The following is a 19,789-nucleotide window of genomic DNA, read 5'->3' on the forward strand; positions in this document are numbered from 1 at the left end:
CTCTGATTGCAAATACAATCTGATGCCAAAGATTGTATTTGCAAACACTCTTGTCAATTTTTCAAAACTTTCAAAGTTTCTATATTTATTTGGATATGAAATAAGGATGCATCTTTAATATCCCTTATTTCTATAGTAATAAAGCATTTTACAAAGAATTACAAAAACTCTAGATAAAATATAACTAACAGAAATTATCATTACAGCTGGAGATTAATGTGTATCACCTGCAAACCAGATAACAGGAATATGTGAAAAATTTAATGAAATAAAAATGAGATTAAACTATTACAGTTTTATATAGATAATGAACTGGGAATAAATAACACATTTTACTAATAAAAAGAAAACCATAAAATAACATGGAGAAATACCTTAGAAAACTTATCTGCAAAAGGCTGTTATAACAATAAACAGAACATCAGAATGATTGAAGATTTATTGTGCTACAAAATTTGGATGACAGATGAAAAAATGGGTGGGTGGGTGGGCAGGCAGGCATATCACAGATTTTCCGGCAATGGATGGGCAAGCACCTCCTTTAGTAAGACAAAATTACAACAGAACATTTATAATCCCACAACTATCCAACTATGCACTGGGACAACATAGATAGCATGGAGCATACAGTACTCACTCATTTAATTATTTACTTCTACTGTTGGTGGTGATCTATTTATTATGAGAGATTTTTATGTTATTTTACTTACATTTAACCTAGAGCTTCTAAGCAGAGTTTAGCTCCCAGTAGTGCTTTTGTCAATCTTAAGCACAAGTCCATATCGATACAAGATAATGTAGAAGTGTCAAATAACTTAACTTCAGTGTTTTGGTGCAGAAACTATAATATAAGTATGATATTGGTTAGTCAACTGCTCATAACATAAATAAGGAAAGGGGAAAATACTGAAATTCTCTGCAGATAGTGATTCCAAGAAGCAAATAAATGCTAGTGAACTATAGGAAATAAATGGTAATAGTAGTAAGCATAATCAAGAGATGGAAGAGTCTTGACAATCAAAATTACAGGATCAACTTGTTGGATTAATGAAACAGACTAAGTTACTCCACAGAGAACTTAAATTAGAAAAAGAGTAAAACTATATTGAAAGATGGCTTCAGTTTAAGAAGCATCATGAAATTTCTATATATAGAGTGTATGGTCAAAAATTGGCCCCTAACCACAAAGGAGCTATCGAATATGTGGATGAAATAGCTAAACCTGTGGCCAATGAGCTTCTCAGTGATAATGCTGATGAAACTGCGTTATATTGGTGATGTACACTGCAAAGGACATTGAAAGCAGAGAAAGAAGAAGAGAACACAGAATTGAGACAACTGGTGTTACTCTCCTATGGCACTCAAATGCAACAGGCAGGCATAGACAAACTGTTGGTATGGGAACAAGTAAATGTCGTAGGGAATTGAAAGCGGTTAAAATTTACTCCATAATATACTGTGCAAATTTTAAAAAAAAGGCTGTTAGAATGGTTTGAACAGTTCTCCCCCAGTGCTAGAGCTGAACTCTTGGGTAAGAAAACCAGAAAATATTTATACAGTGAATTTACTACCAAATACATCTGTTATCCTACCCCAAAATATAAAGGTTCTATGAAGGCAATGTGTTGCTCACTATTTATGAAACATTTGTTACATATTGCTAATGTTCCTATGATGAACTTGTTTTCAATGGCTTCACAGGATTTAGTGTATCAAAGGAGACAGAAGTTGGTCATGAATCACTTGAGTAGGTGAAAAAAATGTTAGAAGAACCGCTGCTAATGGTATAGCAAATAGGCTTATTGAAGAATATCTGCTAAGTGGATAAATACTGAAGAAACACCTGTTGTTCATTATTATACTAATTCTGAAATTATAGATACTGCTTTGCATCCTGATAAAAACAGTTAAAGTCATGAAAATGGCAGTGACAAAAATGAAAAAGCTGTACATCAAAATTTTTTATAACAAGTTAATTGAGCTGCGGTGAATTAATCAAAGATCTAGAGAAACATGTCATTGTGATGGAACAAGAGGGTGATGGAAATACATATTGAATTTTTCTGTGTATAAGATGATACTTTTTTCCAAAAATTTTTAGACCAAAAATTGGGAGATCATCTTATACACGGGGGTTAACCGGTTGAGAGACCTGCGGTTGCTGTTGCAAAAGTGTCAGTACCTTGTCTCCGCAAACAGGCTTCCACCAATCACTAGCCTTTGTTAACTATGTTGATTTATTATTATTATTGTTCCGGGAAACTCCAAGGAGTCGACAGACTCATCGAGGGAGGCCCTAACATCATGTCAAGAACAACTATTCAACATTCACACAGTATCTATCATACCTTGCCTTGAACTCATTCACGGTCGTAGCACCCACAACAGACTCTGGAAGCTTATTCCACTCATTTACCACTCTCCAAGTAAAGAACCTAGCTCTAACACCCTTGTCAACCACGCTCTTGCCCAGCTTCCATGCATGGCCCCTAGTCCTCCCACCACCAGTCATATTTTCAAAAATATCTTCTAGATCAATCTTATAAAAACCCTTCAGTAATTTGAATGTCTCAATCATATCACCCCTCCTTCGCCTATCATCCAATTTCTGCAACCCACAAATCTTCAACCTATTCTCATAAGGTTCATTCCACAGACCTGCTATCATCTTGGTCACTCGTCTCTGGACCCTCTCCACTTCCTCCCCATCACGAAGAAACCCTGGTGCCCATAGCTGGGCATAGAAGTCCAGATGGGGTCTTATCAAGGCTCGATACAGAGGAACAACAACTTGTTCGTCTCTGCATGTTAAAGTATTTTTCATAAGCCAAGTGATTTGGTGAGCTGTTTTAGTTACTTTTGCAATGTGCCCCCTAAACTTCAACTCCCTATCCACCAACACTCCCAAATCCCTGGCCTCATCAATCTCCTGGAGTATGGTTCCACCAATGCGATATACTGATGCTATTCTTTTCACCCCAAAGTGCATAACCTTACACTTTGCCACATTAAATTGACATCCATTTTTCCTAGCCCAGTCCTCCAAACTATCCAAATCATCCTGTAAAATTTTGACATCCTGTGCACTCACAATTGCTCTACCCAACTTTGCATCATCAGCAAACAAGTGAACACTTCCTCTCAGATCCTTTCCAATATCATTGATGAACAAATTGAAAGCAGTGGTCCAAGAACAGAGCCCTGTGGCACTCTACGAGTCACAAGACGTCTTTTAGACTCCACTCCTGAATAAACCACTCTTTGATATCTCTCCTTCAACCACCCTCTTATCCATCTCACCAACCCTATATCTATACCCATCTGCTCCAGTTTACTGATTAGGGTTCCATGTGGTATCCTATCAAAGGCCTTGGCAAGGTCCAGTAGTATCACTGTAAACCCATTACCCCTATCCAGTTCAGCCGTCACTGTGTTATAAAACGTGAGCAAGTTACTGAGGCATGATCTACCCTTCACAAAGCCATGTTGTCCCCCATACAATATCCCATTTTCATCTATCCAATCCTGTATTCTTTTCTTGACTAATTTCTCTGAGACCTTGACAATGATTCCTGATATGCTAATCGGTCGGTAATTTACAACAGCAGTCTTGGAACCACCTTTATGCAGTGGAACTATTTTCCCCTCTTTCCACCCGCTCGGGACTAACCCAGACCCGATTTTCAAATGACTGATTGATGTCATTAACAGACTATTCTGAATAAACGAATCAGAACTCTAAAAGAATTCATATGTCTGCAACCCGTTGGCGGGGTAAGTTAATGCATTGACAATATTTTGGGCACTAGCCCATAAAAATGTCCAAAAATAAAAAACGAATGTCATATTCTTCAAAATTCAAGTTAAAAGTCATCAATTATACAAAAGAACAAGGAAATAAAGCTTCAGAGAGACAGTTTGGACCTCCTCTCACTGAGTGTATTCATTTTAGAAATTATGGACTTTACCGTGTTATAAATAGTTGTTTTAATTTCCTGACGTTTCAATCTTCATATTAAGATCATAATCTGGAGCATATACAAATATACAGGACAAGCTGAGTTACATTACATACAGTAAGCTAGAGAAACAATGATTTGATCACAGGTTATTCTACTGGCATGACCTCTAGTGGGGAAAAAAAAATAAAAAATATATATATATATATATATATATATATATATATATATAAAATAAAAAAATTAAAAATAACAATAATAATTATAAATTAATTATTTAGAAACTACATCAAGCTAAATTCTATTTATGATAACATGAGCAAGCATTCTTTTTTATAGATAGTTTTCTTTCAGTAACAATGATTTTTAGCATTACAATTGTTATTTTTGATTTAGGATCCTGGATTATCTATAGTCATGTTTATAGTTACTCTTAGAGAGGAAGGTTCTGTGGGTCGAACATGTGCCTTCCATATGTTTGGGATTTTTAGACTATCATTATTGTTCAGATTGCGGTGGTTGATAATAATCTCACAGGCTTCCTTAAATTTGCGTTCATACCATGTTTTGGTGCGATGTAAACAACTAGTGCTTTCCCAGTCAATTCTATGTAAGGTGTTCAGAAAAAGTCAGGAAATTAAAAGAACTATTTATAATATGGTTGTAAAGTCCATAATTTCTAAAATGAATGCTGATCGCCGTGCAACACTAAAAGAAAGGCTCACTGAGTGTACGATTAGACAGGGGAGAAAACAGAAAGAACAACTACTCAAGATGCAAAAAAAGAAGAAGGGCCTTAAGAGGAACACCAGCAAAATGGCCAAACTTGGAGCAGAGGCTTAAGACTTGGATTATGGAGCAGTGGCAGAGTGCGGTATGTGTGCCAACCAAGCTTATTCAATATGAGGCAAAAAGGTTTGCAAGAGAAATTAACATTGTGGATTTCACAGAAAAGGCAAAAATGGTGCTTCAAATCCCTGAGGAGAGAGGGTTGGCCACAAGAACACAAACCAAGTTAGCCCAGAAAATGCCACCAGCTTATGAGGATAAAATCCAACAGTTTTACTCCTATGTCATAAATCTTTGGAAAAAATATGCTTTTGAACGAAGTCGGACTGCAAACATGGAGGAGGTGCCTCTCAATTTTGATGTGCCTTCCAACAGAACTGTTGATATGAAAGGGGGACAGAACAGTGGCAATCAAAACAAGTGGTCATGAAAAGACACACTATACTGCTGTCCTTTCATGCTGTGCAGATGGTACCAAACTGCAACATGATCTCCTATGCTCATTTTTAAGAGAAAAATGTATCCTGAAGAGAGCATACCACCTGGTGTTCTTGTCCAAGTTCATGAGAACGGCTGGATGAATGAAGAGATCATAGCTCTTTGGTTTGCAAAAATTTTGTTCAGAAGACCTGGAGGGCTCTCGAAGAGGCCAGCTCTGCTCATGTTTGATCAGATCCAATCACATTTAACAGAAAAAAAAAGGGTTGCAGCGGATTTGCGAACACAGCTAGCAGTTATTCTTGGTGGACTTACAGGTCGGCTACAGTCACTAAATATTTCTATCAACAAGCCCTTCAAAGCTCTGATGAAAGAAGAATGGAATAAATGGATGCAAAAAAGCAAGTAATAAGTTGACACTGACAGGAAGAGTGAAAAAAAAACAACCATTACTGAGGTATATGCAAATGGATCCTAAACTCATGGAATGGAGTCAAGCAAGAGCTGAAGTCCTTCAAGAAATGTGGAATCAGCAATGCCATGAATGGAACTGAGGATGATCTCATATAAATAGACAGTACTCATAAGACAGCAGTTATGCAATAAAAGTTGAAGAAAGTGATATGTCTGGAACTAATAGTGATAAAGAAAATATGCCCAGAACTGAGAGTGATGATAATTTCTTAGTATGTATCTTATAAACATTACCTAATTACTAAATATACTTTGAATATTTAAAAAAAAATATCAAATGTGTTCTGTTTTATGTTTAAAATAATGATTTCTTAATTTTGGGTTCAAAAAAGTAGGGTTCGTCTTATACACGGTAAAATACAGTAATTATTGGGACAGAGGAATACTGATGAATTATTATCATGCAACCTCGATAGGTCTGGCAAAATGAGTAATTCGGCAAGTCTCTGGAAAAAAGGATGATGGAAAATCTCTGTGTATGTGTGTCTCTCCCACCCGTGAGAGGTTTACTTGTGAACATAATGATACATTCATACCATGGGTGAATTAAGGTTTTTCTTTCTATTTTTATTGATTTTATATAGGTATATTTTTGTATTTTTATTTATTGCTTTTACCAGGTCTGGAAACCGTTCTAAGAGATCAAACATGGAACTTTTTCAGGATACTTCAGGCCTCCGAGTGGAAACCGCATAGGTTAACATATGTTAAACCGTATATGTTAAGAGAGAAATTAGTCGGAACACTAAATTAGCTGTATACAAGACAGTGTCAAACCAGTTTTAACTTATGGATCTGAGAGCTGGGTCAGAAGTAAAACACTTGACCAAAGACTAGAGACCGCAGATATGAGAGAGTCCTGAGAAAGATTAGAGGCGTGAACAGATGGCATCAATGGCAATATCATATTAAAAACGAGGATATTAGGAAAGAACGTGACATTGTCAGCATCCAGGAATGGGTTAGAAGAGCTAATCTCAGGAGGTATACTTAAACAGAATGGGCGAGGAAAGATTACTAACACAAGTGTTCTCTGCCAGGTTGGCAGGAAAACTACCCAGAGGAAGAACAAGACATAGGTAGGTTGAAACGGTACAAAGTGACTTAGATGATATAACTATAAGTTCTGATAATGTTGGAGTCTTGACAAGTAACAGACTGATTTGGAGGAAAATTGTAGACAGAAAGTTAGTTATGATGTAAATTTTTCATGTAGTACTATCATATCCTGTACACCCCTTGAGGGTACATGTCAGGAATTTGATGATGATATGTTAACATGGTGTTTTATACAGCAAAAAATGCTGAAAAAATTGTCAGTACATGACAAGAAGAAAGAAAACATGGTGAGCTACCCATAGAAGTTGTGTTAAGAACTTGGTTAGCAAGGGTGTGTAAACTAATATTTTCTTGGGGAGTGATCAATGAATGGAATGGGTTGTCAGAGGCAGTCATGAATGTTTGTAAATAAAGATTAGTTGTAAGCCTTTTGTGATAAGTCTTTGGGATTCCATGGAGATGTTCAAGAGGATGACAATAATAGCAACAATCCTCATCATCAAATTCCTACCATATACCCTCAAGGAGTGTACAGGATATGATAGTACTACATGAAAAACTTACATCATTACTAACTTGCTATCTACAATTTTCCTCCAAATCAGTCTGTTACCTATCAAGACTCCAACAATATCAGATCTTATATTAAGGCACTTTGTACCGTATCAATCCACTTATATCTTGGTCTTCCTATGGGTCGTTTTCCTACCAACTTGGTAGAGAACACTTATTTTGCTAATCTTTCCTCACACATCCTATTTAAATGACTATACCTCCAGAGATTAACTCTGCTAATGTATTCCCTGCTGACAATGTCAAGTTCTTTCCTAATATCTTCGTTTTTAATATGATATTGCCATTGATGCCATCTGTTCTTGCCTCTAATCTTTCTCAGGACTCGCATATCTGAGGTCTCTAATCTTTGGTCAAGTGTTTTACTTCTGACCCAGCTCTCAGATCCATAAGTTAAAACTGGTTTGAACACTGTATTGTATACTACTAATTTAGTGTTCTGAATAATTTCTTCCTTATTCCATATGAATTTATTCAATTCACTTCCTACCATACCAGCTATGTTCATTATGTTGTCTATTTCCACATTTAATTTACCAACTTCACTAAAAATCGTGACTAAGTAGCTGAAATGTTTTACTTGTTCCACAGGTTTTCCATTCACAACGCAGTTGATATTTTCAACAATTTCTGCCTATTTTCATTGTCTTTGTCTTTTTATTGCTGACCATCATACCATATCTATTACAACAGCTATTCAATTTAGTCAGGGAATCTTGCAGACTTGTAGCAGATTAATTTAGAAGTATAACATTGTACACATAAAGCAAAGAGCTGACATTAACATCTCCAATTTTGATATCAGGTTTAATACCACTTTCCTTCATAATGTGATCCATACAGATAATGAATAACAGAAGGAATAATGTATATTCTTGTCTCACACCAGATTTAACATTAAACCATCTTCCTGTACTTCCTTCAATTCTAACTGCCGATTTAGAACTCAAATAAAGACAAAGTATTGCTTGATATAATGCCTCATTGACACCATATAACTGTAGTGTATTGAATAGCTTCTCACTTGACACCTTGTCATACGACTTTTCCAGATCTACAAAACTTAAATACAGATCTTTGTTATACCCCCATGATTTCTACACTATTTGTCGTAAAGTGAAGATTTGATCCTGACAGCCTCTATTTGGTGTGAATCCAGCTTGTTCTTCACCAAGCTTTTCTTCCACAATTCTTCTCAACCGTTTCTCAAGTATACTGGCATAAATCTTGCCCGGAACACTCAGTAGGGAAATACCTCTGTAATTCTCACATTCAGTTTTATTTCCCTTTTTATATATGGGTACTATGAGAGCTCTACTCGAATCATCGGGAATTCGTCCCTCTGTCCAGGACTTCTTGGACTATGCAGTGCAGCCACTGCAAGACTTTCATGCCACCATACTTCAGCATTTCTGGTCAAATATCATCTATTCTTGCTGCCTTTCCACATTTCAAGCCTTTGATAGCTTTTTCTACTTCAAGTATGGATATGTATTCCTGACTGTATGCCTGTTGAGTGTTTTTTTACCACTGTGCTATCACTGCTTGTTTCATTTACCAATTTTTCGAAGTAATTACTCTATACTTCAAGGATATCTTTTTTCCTCCAGTTTTCATGTCACCTTTATCATCTCTAAGTCCTCTTACAACACTCTTTTCCCTATTTCTAAGCTTCTTCAACAACCTCCAGAATATTTTGCCATATTCTTAATATTTATTTTCTATGTTCTTGCCAAAGTCTTCCCATGACTTTTGTTTAGCCAGTTTTACAGTGTTCAGCTTTCTTACAATTGTCTCTGTATTCTCCAAGAGCACAAGCTGACTTATTTGCCAGAAATTTTTGATATGCTTTCTTCTTTTCCTTCACTGCCTCTTTAACTTCCTGTGTCCACCATGGACTTCTGATTTTTCTATCCTTGCAGACAACCTCACCACATGACTCTCTGGCTGAATCAATCAGGGTTTTCTTCTCGGCTTGTCACTGAATCTCCAAGGATTGGTTCCTGTTCTCAAACTCTTTCATTTTTTCTTCAATAATCCTTGTGTATTTTAGTCTACAGTTCACATCTGAGAGCTGCTCAACTTTTGTTCGCTTCAAAACTTTCTTATATGTTATTCTTTTCAATATGAAATTCAATTTTATCCTACTCAAGACTAAATAGTGATCACTTCTAATTTCAAATCCTCTGTACACTCTGGTGTTCTGTACCAGGGAGAAAACATCACTATCGACAATAACATAGTCAATGAGACTTTTCTTATTACTTGCCTCTTCTCTCCATGTGAATTTGTGCACGTTTTTATGTTGGAACGTGGTGTTAGTAATAACCAGTCCATGTCCTGAGCAGAAATCCAACAGGTATTTGCCATTATTATTATCAACAATCGTACAATCTTAAATTTAGAAACCAAAATGGTCCATTTTTCAGTCCTGAAGCTTGAAAGTGTGAAGTGCCTGGTGTTGGATGTCACCTTACTTATTATAAATTCAAGCTGCCAAAAATTATACTGGTTTCATCCTTTATCCAAGTGTAACAAATGAAAAAACCTTACTTTAAAGCAGGGTGATGGTACCACATCAGGTAATGAAATTCATCTATTGCTGAAGACCTTCACAAACATCCATGTCTGCTAGGATATCAATACCTAATGTGTCAGTTGGAAAAGCAATTAAATATTATACTAGGACAACCTAGTAAAGAAAAAATTCACATAGTCTTTGTTAAGATAATTCTCCTGTTATAATCAGAACAAAATACATTAAGTGCATGTATCCAGTAAGACTCACAAAAATGTTTTAAGCCAATCCTTCATTAACCATCATGACAATTAGAACATCATGAGTTACTTATACATACTCAAAAGGATTTTACAAGATACTAATTTAGTACTACAGAATTCAGTTTATATTATTACAAACACTTCTACTGAATAAAATATTGATTTGGGCTTTTTTCATCCTTAAAAGCCACTGGTAATCTATTTCAATGGTCAATCAACCCAGTCTGCTTTTTTCTGAATGATTTTAAGTAAGTTCTTGAATGGGCCATCTTCTTATTTGCATGCTTTTAACATGTTCAACCCATGTATACCTATATTTGTTTTTTCTATTATTGGTTCTTAGTTTAACTATTTCTTAATTTCTTTTATGATCAAACAGGATATACTTTGCCATTTTACTCATGAATTTTATTTTTACTATAATACAATACCATTGTTCATCCTTTTGTTTTATTTTCCAAACTTCACTTCCATATAGCAGTGATTGTATAGCTAGAGTATTATAAACTTTTAATCTTGTATTGCCTTAGTACCAGGTTAAGTTTCAGCACAAGAATTTATTACACCTGTTATTTTTAGGTGTTTTACAACTTTCATATTTATGTCTTTATCATCTTCATAAAAAAATACCGTAAATAAATTTTAAAAAAAAAATCAACTTATACAAAATTCTGATATTTACTACTATTTTACTTCTTTATTCTAGCTGGATCATGACCTTTAAGTAATCATATCAGCCATTAGGCAATTACATGTCAATCAAAACATGTAAATGCACTGTGAAAATAATGGATATAAAGCATAATATGATATATTTCTTTTCTATGGACAGATTTCTGAAAAATACTTTAACATGCAGAGACGAACAAGTTGTTGTTCCTCTGTATCGAGCCTTGATAAGACCCCATCTGGACTTCTGTGCCCAGTTATGGGCACCAGGGTTTCTTCGTGATGGGGAGGAAGTGGAGAGGGTCCAGAGACGAGTGACCAAGATGATAGCAGGTCTGTGGAATGAACCTTATGAGAATAAGTTGAAGATTTGTGGGTTGCAGAAATTGGACGATAGGCGAAGGAGGGGTGATATGATTGAGACATTCAAATTACTGAAGGGTTTTTATAAGATTGATCTAGAAGATATTTTTGAAAATATGACTGCTGGTGGGAGGACTAGGGGCCATGCATGGAAGCTGGGCAAGAGCGTGGTTGACAAGGGTGTTAGAGCTAGGTTCTTTACTTGGAGAGTGGTAAATGAGTGGAATAAGCTTCCAGAATCTGTTGTGGGTGCTACGACCATGAATGAGTTCAAGGCAAGGTATGATAGATACTGTGTGAATGTTGAATAGTTGTTCTTGACATGATGTTAGGGCCTCCCTCGATGAGTCTGTCGACTCCTTGGAGTTTCCCGGAACAATAATAATAATAATAAATAATTAAAAGCTATTTCTCTTTTATTTTTCTCTTATCATTCCAAAATTTTCAGCTATTCTTTTAGGTTTAGGATAGGTGTCTGAAGACTTTTCTTCAGAATCTGTAATTCTACCAAGTCATCAGCAAAAATTAATGTTTTTAAATTCACATCAGAGGATAATTTAATAAGTTGATTTTTTTTCTATTCCATTTTATTATTTCATTTACATATACATTAAACAGAGCAGCAGTTAGGAGACATTGCTGACTAACTCCTTCGTTTATTTCTCTCCAAGTTGACAGTTCAGAATTCAATCATATCTGTATTTTATTATCCTAATATAGGTGTAGCTTCAGCTCTTAAAATGCAATTAGACATTTGTCTTTCCTGTAGCATGTTAAATAAAATGTTTCTTTTTACCTTATTGAATGCTTTCATTTTTTTTTTTTTTTTTTTAAATATAAATGTGAAGTGTGCTTCTATTCCTTTTTTCTATTATTAATTTTAGAACAGAAAGCTGGATCAATCATAAACATCTATTTCTAAAGCTATTCTATACTTCTAGAAATAGTCCATGGAATAAGTTGAAAGTTTTTTTGTTTTTTTTTAATACTATTTCAGATATTTTGCAACAGGAATTCTGGATGCTTATACCTCTAATTTTTAGTCTTCTTTATTACTTACTGTATTTTTCGATAGATAACGCGCACCACCAACATTTTCATCACTCCTTTTGATGTATAGATAACATGCATGCGCCAACTAGTGGTAGAGTTAGGAAGTACAGATAAAGGATGGAGAAATTCTTTAAAAGCATGTGTGTTGATGGTAGCAGTGGTCGATTATTCTGTACATCCTATTTTAAAATATTTCATAAAGTAAATCATTATTTGTTCATATTTTGTTATTAGATCTGAATTACCTATGGAAGACAGAAGTACTTCTCGGAGAAAATCCTACACAGCGCAGTTCAAGCTTGAAGTGGTAGAAATAGCAAAGGAAAAAGGGAATCGTGAAGCTGGTAGATCGTTCAGTATTGGAGAAAGTAGTGTTCGTGAATGGTGAAAGGCTGAAACAGTCCTGAAATGCTTACATACGAGGAAATGTGCTATGAGGTTTAGAAGGTGCTTATGGCCAACCATAGGGAAAAAACTGTTTGATTGAGTTGAAAGAGCTAAAGGTATGAGAATATCTACTGTTCGTGTGTTGCAGGAATCGAAAATAATTGTGCAAAACGATAATATAAAGGATTTCAAGGCCTACCCATCTTGGATTTTTGGATTTATGAAAGGAAACAATTTAAGTGGGCTCCTCCGCTAGTGTTAGACAAAATTTGCAGTGTGACTGGGAAGGAAAAGTAGCTAAATTTAGTTTGTTTCTGAGAGAAAACTTGTGTGGGGCTGATGCTTGTCACTTTGGGAATATGGATGAGGTGCCCCGTAAGTTTTGACATGCCTAGTTCTAGGACCGTGAATCTGAAGGGAGCAAAAGAGGTTTCAGTTGTTACAACAGGGCACGAAAGGTCTAACTTTACTGTGGTTCTCTGCATAACTGCTGATTGTTCCAAACTGCCACCGATGGTGATTTTCAAAAGAAAGACTGTTCCAAAAGGTTGTGATTCCAAAGATATTGTTACTGCTAATGATAAAAGTCAGATAAATTCCGAGGTTATGAAATTTTGGTTGGAGAATGTGTGGCGAAAGAGAAAAATGGCATTTTTCAACCCAAAATCTTTGTTAGTGTTGGATTCGTGTAGGGCACACATGACAGCAGAAGTTAAAACAATTGTAAGCATTCCAAATTGGCCGTCATTCCAGGTGGTTTAACAAAAAAAACTCCAATCCCTTGATCTTGCAGTAAATAAACCATTCAAAGACAATTTGCAGGCTAAGTGGGAAGACTGGATGATGAATGGCATCCATGAATATAACAAAACAGGGCAGATGAAAAGAATGTCATATAAAGATATAGTTATGTGGATTATAGAAATTTGGGCTGCTGTAAGTGAAAACTGTGTTAGAAATGGTTTCATTAAAGCACAAGGGAATGTGGTAGTGTCCGGTGACAACGATTATGAAGCTGAAGAAATACTAAACAAAATTTTTAATGCAATTGATTCTTTCAATATTGAGTCTGATGATGAATTTTTTTGGATTTGAATAGTGTAATGTTCAATAAATATTAAATATCAAGTAATACTTCTTAGTTTTGTTATTACATTTGATTTACCTCTCATACCTTTCAAATGTATACTGCGCATGTTCATTTTTAACAAATTTAGACTTTTTTTGTATAGATAATGAGCACATTATCTATCAAAAAATACGGTAATTTTAATTATAAACAGGGATTTCTGCTGCTCTTTTCCATACTTGACTATTTTAATTCAAATTAATCTGCTATTTATCAGGTCTCCAATACTCTAAGATTTTACATTTCAGTAGAACAACTGACTGAATCAATCCATACAGATCATGGTTTTCCCTCTGACTTTTTCCTGCTATCAATCACCTATTTTTCTAACCTGTCCTTTTTCCACTTTGTGTAATTTTTTTTTTTTAATCTGATCCACACACAAAAGGTGACAAGACCTATAGCACATTAGTGCCATGTGTGGACAAGAGGAATAGAAGAAAGGAGGAATCTGTTCACATTTTGATTGAATAGCTGAGGGTTGTACTCTTTGGGGAAGGAAGAGCAGAGGAGACTGCTCCAAAGGACAGGAGCAGATGGAATGAAAGAGGAATGTAAAATTGAAATTGGTTCAGTAGATTTCAAGATGGAGTGTAAAAGGGGTGTTGGTTAGCAGTGGCTCTTGTTTTAATGATTTTGGAGGAGAGCGGAGGAATAATAGTCGCCAATTCAGCAGAGCACTGTCCATGAATGAAAGTATCTGTAAAAGAGACACAAGGCAAAAACTAAATATCTGTGAGAGAGGGATCAAAGTGGGTATGTGAGAAAGGGATCATTAATTAACCAGACTGTCCTCTTCTGGATAAAATCGAGCAATTTTAGAGAAGATTTTAATGCACCACACTAAATATGGGAGCAGTACTCCATGGCTGGACAGATATGGGATTTGTATAGAGTTAGCAGCAGTGTCTTGTGTGAAAGAGTATACCAAGTTTTTTTGGCAGCTGCAGAAGCTATAGTTGAAATGTGGTTGCGCCAGGAAAGATCAGAGGTGTAGGTCAGTTGAAGAAGAGAAATCTAATTGTGTTTGGACATCTCAGTATTACTGAAGGTAATAAATAGGGAGGGATGCAAGCTCTTTCTTGCGAGAGATCAGACAGAACTGAGTTTTGGTGGCACTGAAGTTTACAAGGTTGACTTGCCAAAGGACAACCTTGGCTATAGCTAGGGGATCAAAGTTCAGAATCCTGGTCATGGTAGATCTTGATGATTCTAATACTTGAGTACTACATGGTTTGTCAAATGAAAAGAAGGAATGGAGTGTACTGCCATCGGCAATAGATAGGATAGGAAAGAACAGAACCCTTGGGTACTCCTGCATTGATGGGGAAATCTAAGGAAAAGAAACCATCCACCATGACACACAGTGAGTGACCAGTTAGAAAGTTGGCAATCCAGCTGCAGAGTGAGAAAGGCAGACCACAGGATGATAGTTTGTTAAGTAGGTCCCTATGCCATACCCGATCAAATGCCTTGGAAATTTTGAGGGCAACCAGGTGAGTTTCTCCAATTTCTCCATGGCCTGAATCCAGAGGTAAGTGATGAAAGCAAGAAGATCAGCTGTAGATCACAAGTGGTGGAATCCATACTGCTAGTCAATGATTAGTTGGTATGTCTCTAGGTGGTTCAAGAGTTTGTTGTTGATGAACTTCTCCATAATTTTAGCGAGATCAGAAGTAACAGAAATTTGACAGTAGTTCGTTAGTTGACTTTTATCACCTTTCTTTGGAATGGACTTGATGTGAACCTGTTTCCATGTTGTAAGGTAGAATGCCAGTTGAATAGGATAGATTGAAGGGAGAATACAGGATGGTATTAGTTCTGTGACTCAATTTTTAACACAATTGGTGGGATACCATTAGGACTAGATGCCTTGTTTGTGTTCAGGTTATTAAATATTCTTCGGATTTCTTTTAGTCAGAAGACTGCGAGACATGAAGGGAGGGGCATTCTTGGTGGAGTGAACTTTGCCAAGGTCATCAATGCAGGAATTGGAAGAGAAAAGTGATGCCAGTAAGTTGGCCTATTCTTTAGGCAGTACCATCAGGATTTGACAGTGGTGGAAATCTGGGTGGGCAGAAGTTGAGCCCAATGCCTTGGCACGGGAGCAAAAGGAATGACTGCCATTTTTCCAGGAGGTGAGTTTGCAGCATTCTGCCCTTTCAAAGTCTGACTTGGACTTGGTGATGATTGTTTGCAACTGTTGCGAGCTGCAGTATAGGCAGAGTGGGTGGTTGGAGTTTTGGCCTTGTCTTTAGGTGAGGTAACACCAATACCATTTGGATGTGAAAATGGTGGAAACCTGGGTGGGCAAAAGTTGCACCCAATGGCCTGCAAGGGGAACGACTGCCATTTGGGCAGGAGGAGGCAAGCAGCATTTGGCCCTTTTAAAGTTTGACTTGGACTTGGTGATGATTCTTTTGCAACTTGCAGTATAAGCATAGAGAGCAGTTGGAGTTTTGGTCTTGAGCCAACTGTGTTAAGCAGAGGTTTTTTTTCTTTTACAGCATTAGCACACTTTTTTGAGAACCAAGGTTTGGATGGTGGCTGAGAATTTGGGGTGGAATAAGGGATGAAAGCCTTCATTCATTTGAGAATGATTTCTGTTATTTGGTCTGAGCAGGTGCTTGGATCAGAAGAACTGAAGCAGTAGTCGGATCATGGGAAGGAGGAACAGAAGTCCTCTCATTTGGCTCCCTTGTAGTGCCAAAGGACACAAAACTGAACTGGTGGGTGAAGGTAGTTCTGTGGCAAAAGAGTCTGGTATGAGGTTGTGGTCTGAATTTCCAAGAGGAGAACTGACAACAACAGTATACCTAGACGGGGGGAGCTTGTTAAGAAGAGGTCAAGTGTGTTAGCAAACTGGAGGGCATTGTCAGATATTCTGGTGAGAAGATCGATAATCTGAGATAGGTCATTCATTGCTAATGGCAAACACCTAAGGATTCCGGCCTGTTTGATCAGTAAAACTGGAGAAAGGAAGCCAATATGAATTGTGGACTTCACTACTGTGGAAATATCCCAGTAGTGAAGTCCCCAAGAGGGGTGACTTCACTACTGGGATATTTCAACTGCAGAAAGTCGAGCTTTAGAGAGAGATAGTTGAAGAGGTCAGAGTGGTTAGTGGAGTTTTGAGAGCAATAAAGGGAGCATATGAAAAGGGCAGGTTGATTTGGTAGAGAAATTTTGAGCCAAAGCAATCAAACAATGGGGGATTCAAGGATTTGCAGTTGCTGGCATAGTATGTCGGTTCTGATGAATGCACAAGTGCCACCACCTGTGGTGGAAAGAGCTGTGTAATGTATAGTTTGGGAAGCTAAGGTGGATAATCACTGTTGAGGTTTGCAGTTGCAGTTCTGATATGAATAGTAGTTCTGGTTTAGTTGAGTGTAGGTGGTGATGGCATACATCGTTTATATGGCTGTTTAGGCTACAACTGTTGGAGCAGTGGATGCAGAAACATTTTTATTTTTTGATAAGAATTAGTGTGGATGGGTTTGTTTGGTTGGATTTCTGTTGTTTTTTTTATGAGTTTTTTTTGTAACAATTTTTTGTGGGAGAATTTTTGAGATCTGCAGTAAAATCACATTTCTTTGGTGATCAAGCTACCCTAGATTAACTGTGCACCTGAAAGTTACTGTCAAATTTGTTTTTAGCATCTTCATTTTTAGTATAATTCTGTCATTGATGTAATTTTGGCCCATCTCAATTTATCATAGCCTTTGTTCAATTGTTTTATTTCTAATTTAAATTTCAGATCCATACATTAAAATTTGTTTAAAAACTGTCTTCAATACTGTTAATTTAATGTTTTGACTAATTTTCTCTTACTACTTATAAATTTCTTCAGCAGGTTACCCAACTATTCTAGTTTTGCTTATTCTATTATCTATTTCCATAACTTGTCATTGTCGCTAAAATTATGTCAAAATAGGCAAAAAAAATTTATGTATTTTGCAAGTTCTCCATTGAGACTGCAGTTAATGTTTTATGTTACTGTTCATTTGCACAGGTTTTTTTCTTTTTATTGCTGATTTTTACACCAAAATTGTTATAAGCTGCTATTTAGTTTACTTAAACAGACATGAACACAGTATTTAAATGATCAAGATGAATTTTGAGTTTTAATAGAGATATGCCACATAACAGTGGAAATGAAATACTTACCATAAGGAAAATGAAAAGTAGTATTGGGATATTCAGAACCATCTAAAATATTCTGTGGCAAATTTGCCACAGGATTTGGATTTTGAGGTGGTATCATGACATAAGATTGATTTGAAGGTGGAGCAGGGGAGGATCGCTCCTCCTTTATTGCTTGTCCATCCAGAGGACCAGGTGTGCTGCTTGGTGTGGAGGTAACTGCAGTAGAGGTAGGAGTAGAGGAAGGTGATGAAAGGGATTGAGGGGTTTGGTTAAAGCCCCCACTTGACATCCTATATTAAATTTTCAAGAAGCCAAAGTCTTTTATGGAACAATTTCTTTTTATTATTCTTGTCTCCCATTGAGAATAAATCAAAAATTATCTAAATTGATAAAAGGCACCTAATGATAATCAGCATTTTACATTAATGCATGTTCGTCGTCGTCTTCTTCTGTGGGCCTGAAAGAAATAAAAAAGAATTAAAAACCAATCTGCTTTTATACTGTGTAATATGTTAAAAATACTACCAATATTTTTTTAAAGAAATCAAATGTAGCAAAGATAACCAAAGCATATTTCTTTTTCCTGTAGGTATTTTGAACAAACAATAACTGACTTCTATTTCCTCCCCAATTTGCTTCAACTAGTAAAGTTATAAAGAAACACAGTTTTTGTTATTATTATCAAACTACTATTCTTCTTGATTCACAAAAGCAAATTAAAACATCTATAATTAATCTTAAATAAAATGAAAACTAATTACCTCATGCATAATATTCTGTTCCGCATTATCATGGCACAGTCATTATTAACTGCAATTTAAAATTTTATTCATGCTTTTGATTCTGTCAAAATAATTTGAAAAACAAAGTAAAAACAATAGCCTAATGATAAGTGAAAAAGGAATTGGTCAACATGGCAGGAGTGCTCGTTTCTGCCCCCATCCTCCAAATCTTCTAGCATGCAGTGTGAATGATACCCTTCAAGAACATGGTAAACATATTGTGGAGATCCAGAACCTCCCCATCTTCGAGAATGCAGCAGTAAAGCAGCTTCACAGACTGGCTACAGAGACAGTGTGCAGGACTGAATGTGACGATAATGCACTTAGGAAGCTTGCTGATCAGCTAGTGCATCACTTTCTTGCAGGATTGTGCCTGGAGAGAGGCAATATAATGGCATGTGAAGAGCACTATTAAGGCCACAATATGGCATGAAAAGTAGGTGCTCTCTGTATGGGTGATGTGTCTAAGAGTTGATCACCTCCCACAGTATGTGTCCCTGCACCTCTGAAATATTACCATGATAGTAGACACTAATATAGCATCGAAATAAAATAAAAACAGCCTCAAAAAATTTCCAAAAATATATTTTTAAAAACTGGATAAAACATTAAAAAAAATTTCTTGGACATGCATTCACCAACGTTCATGGTATAAACCTCAACTTAATGATGTGGCCATCACTTAGACATCCAAGACCTGATTTCCATTTTTCCTGAACCCAAATTCCAGCCATAACAAAGTTTATCCATTTTAACTGTCCAACTCACACTCTGTATGATATCTTCGACCACAAGTGTAAAACCTGTCCTTTTGTGCAACCCAGTATTCCATGCTTAATCTTGAATCTTTCCATTTTTGATTTGTCTCCACTGCACTCCCAATTCTGAAGATCATTCTGACTTCTTTCACTTCATATCTTTGAGGACTTATTTCCTGCAATCCAACTTATTTTTTAAGGTGTGATTTTTATTATATTATATTATACATATAACAATATCTATGATATGATTCAAATCTGCAGACTGTTAGGTGGAGAGCAAATATGTAAACCATTCAGCAAACTTCCCAAACAGTGAAGTTCTGGGGTGGTGACTAAGATCCACAGCTTCAACAGGCTCCTTTTTACAAATCCACTGATCAAGCTGGAAGAGATTTGCTCTAAGAAATAACCTACAGCATATTATTC

The 19,789-nt window shown here is 36.2% G+C and overlaps 1 protein-coding gene across 1 annotated transcript in view; it reads right to left on the minus strand.

Moving 5' to 3' along the window:
* The window catches only part of LOC150102662 (uncharacterized), a 105,725-nt gene that overhangs the window by 52,736 nt on the left and 33,200 nt on the right, over window positions 1–19,789 (minus strand). The window contains exon 2 of the mRNA XM_090398721.1: window positions 17,842–18,277. Coding sequence (XP_090254847.1) covers window positions 17,842–18,109 — 268 coding nt within the window. The 5' untranslated portion in view covers window positions 18,110–18,277. The remainder of the gene's footprint in view (window positions 1–17,841; window positions 18,278–19,789) is intronic.

The sequence above is a fragment of the Typopeltis vanoorti genome, chromosome 10 (genome assembly GCF_054136105.1).
Source record: "Typopeltis vanoorti isolate ZY-2024b chromosome 10, IOZ_Tvanoo_1.0, whole genome shotgun sequence".
NCBI classification, from domain to species: Eukaryota; Metazoa; Arthropoda; class Arachnida; order Uropygi; family Thelyphonidae; genus Typopeltis; species Typopeltis vanoorti.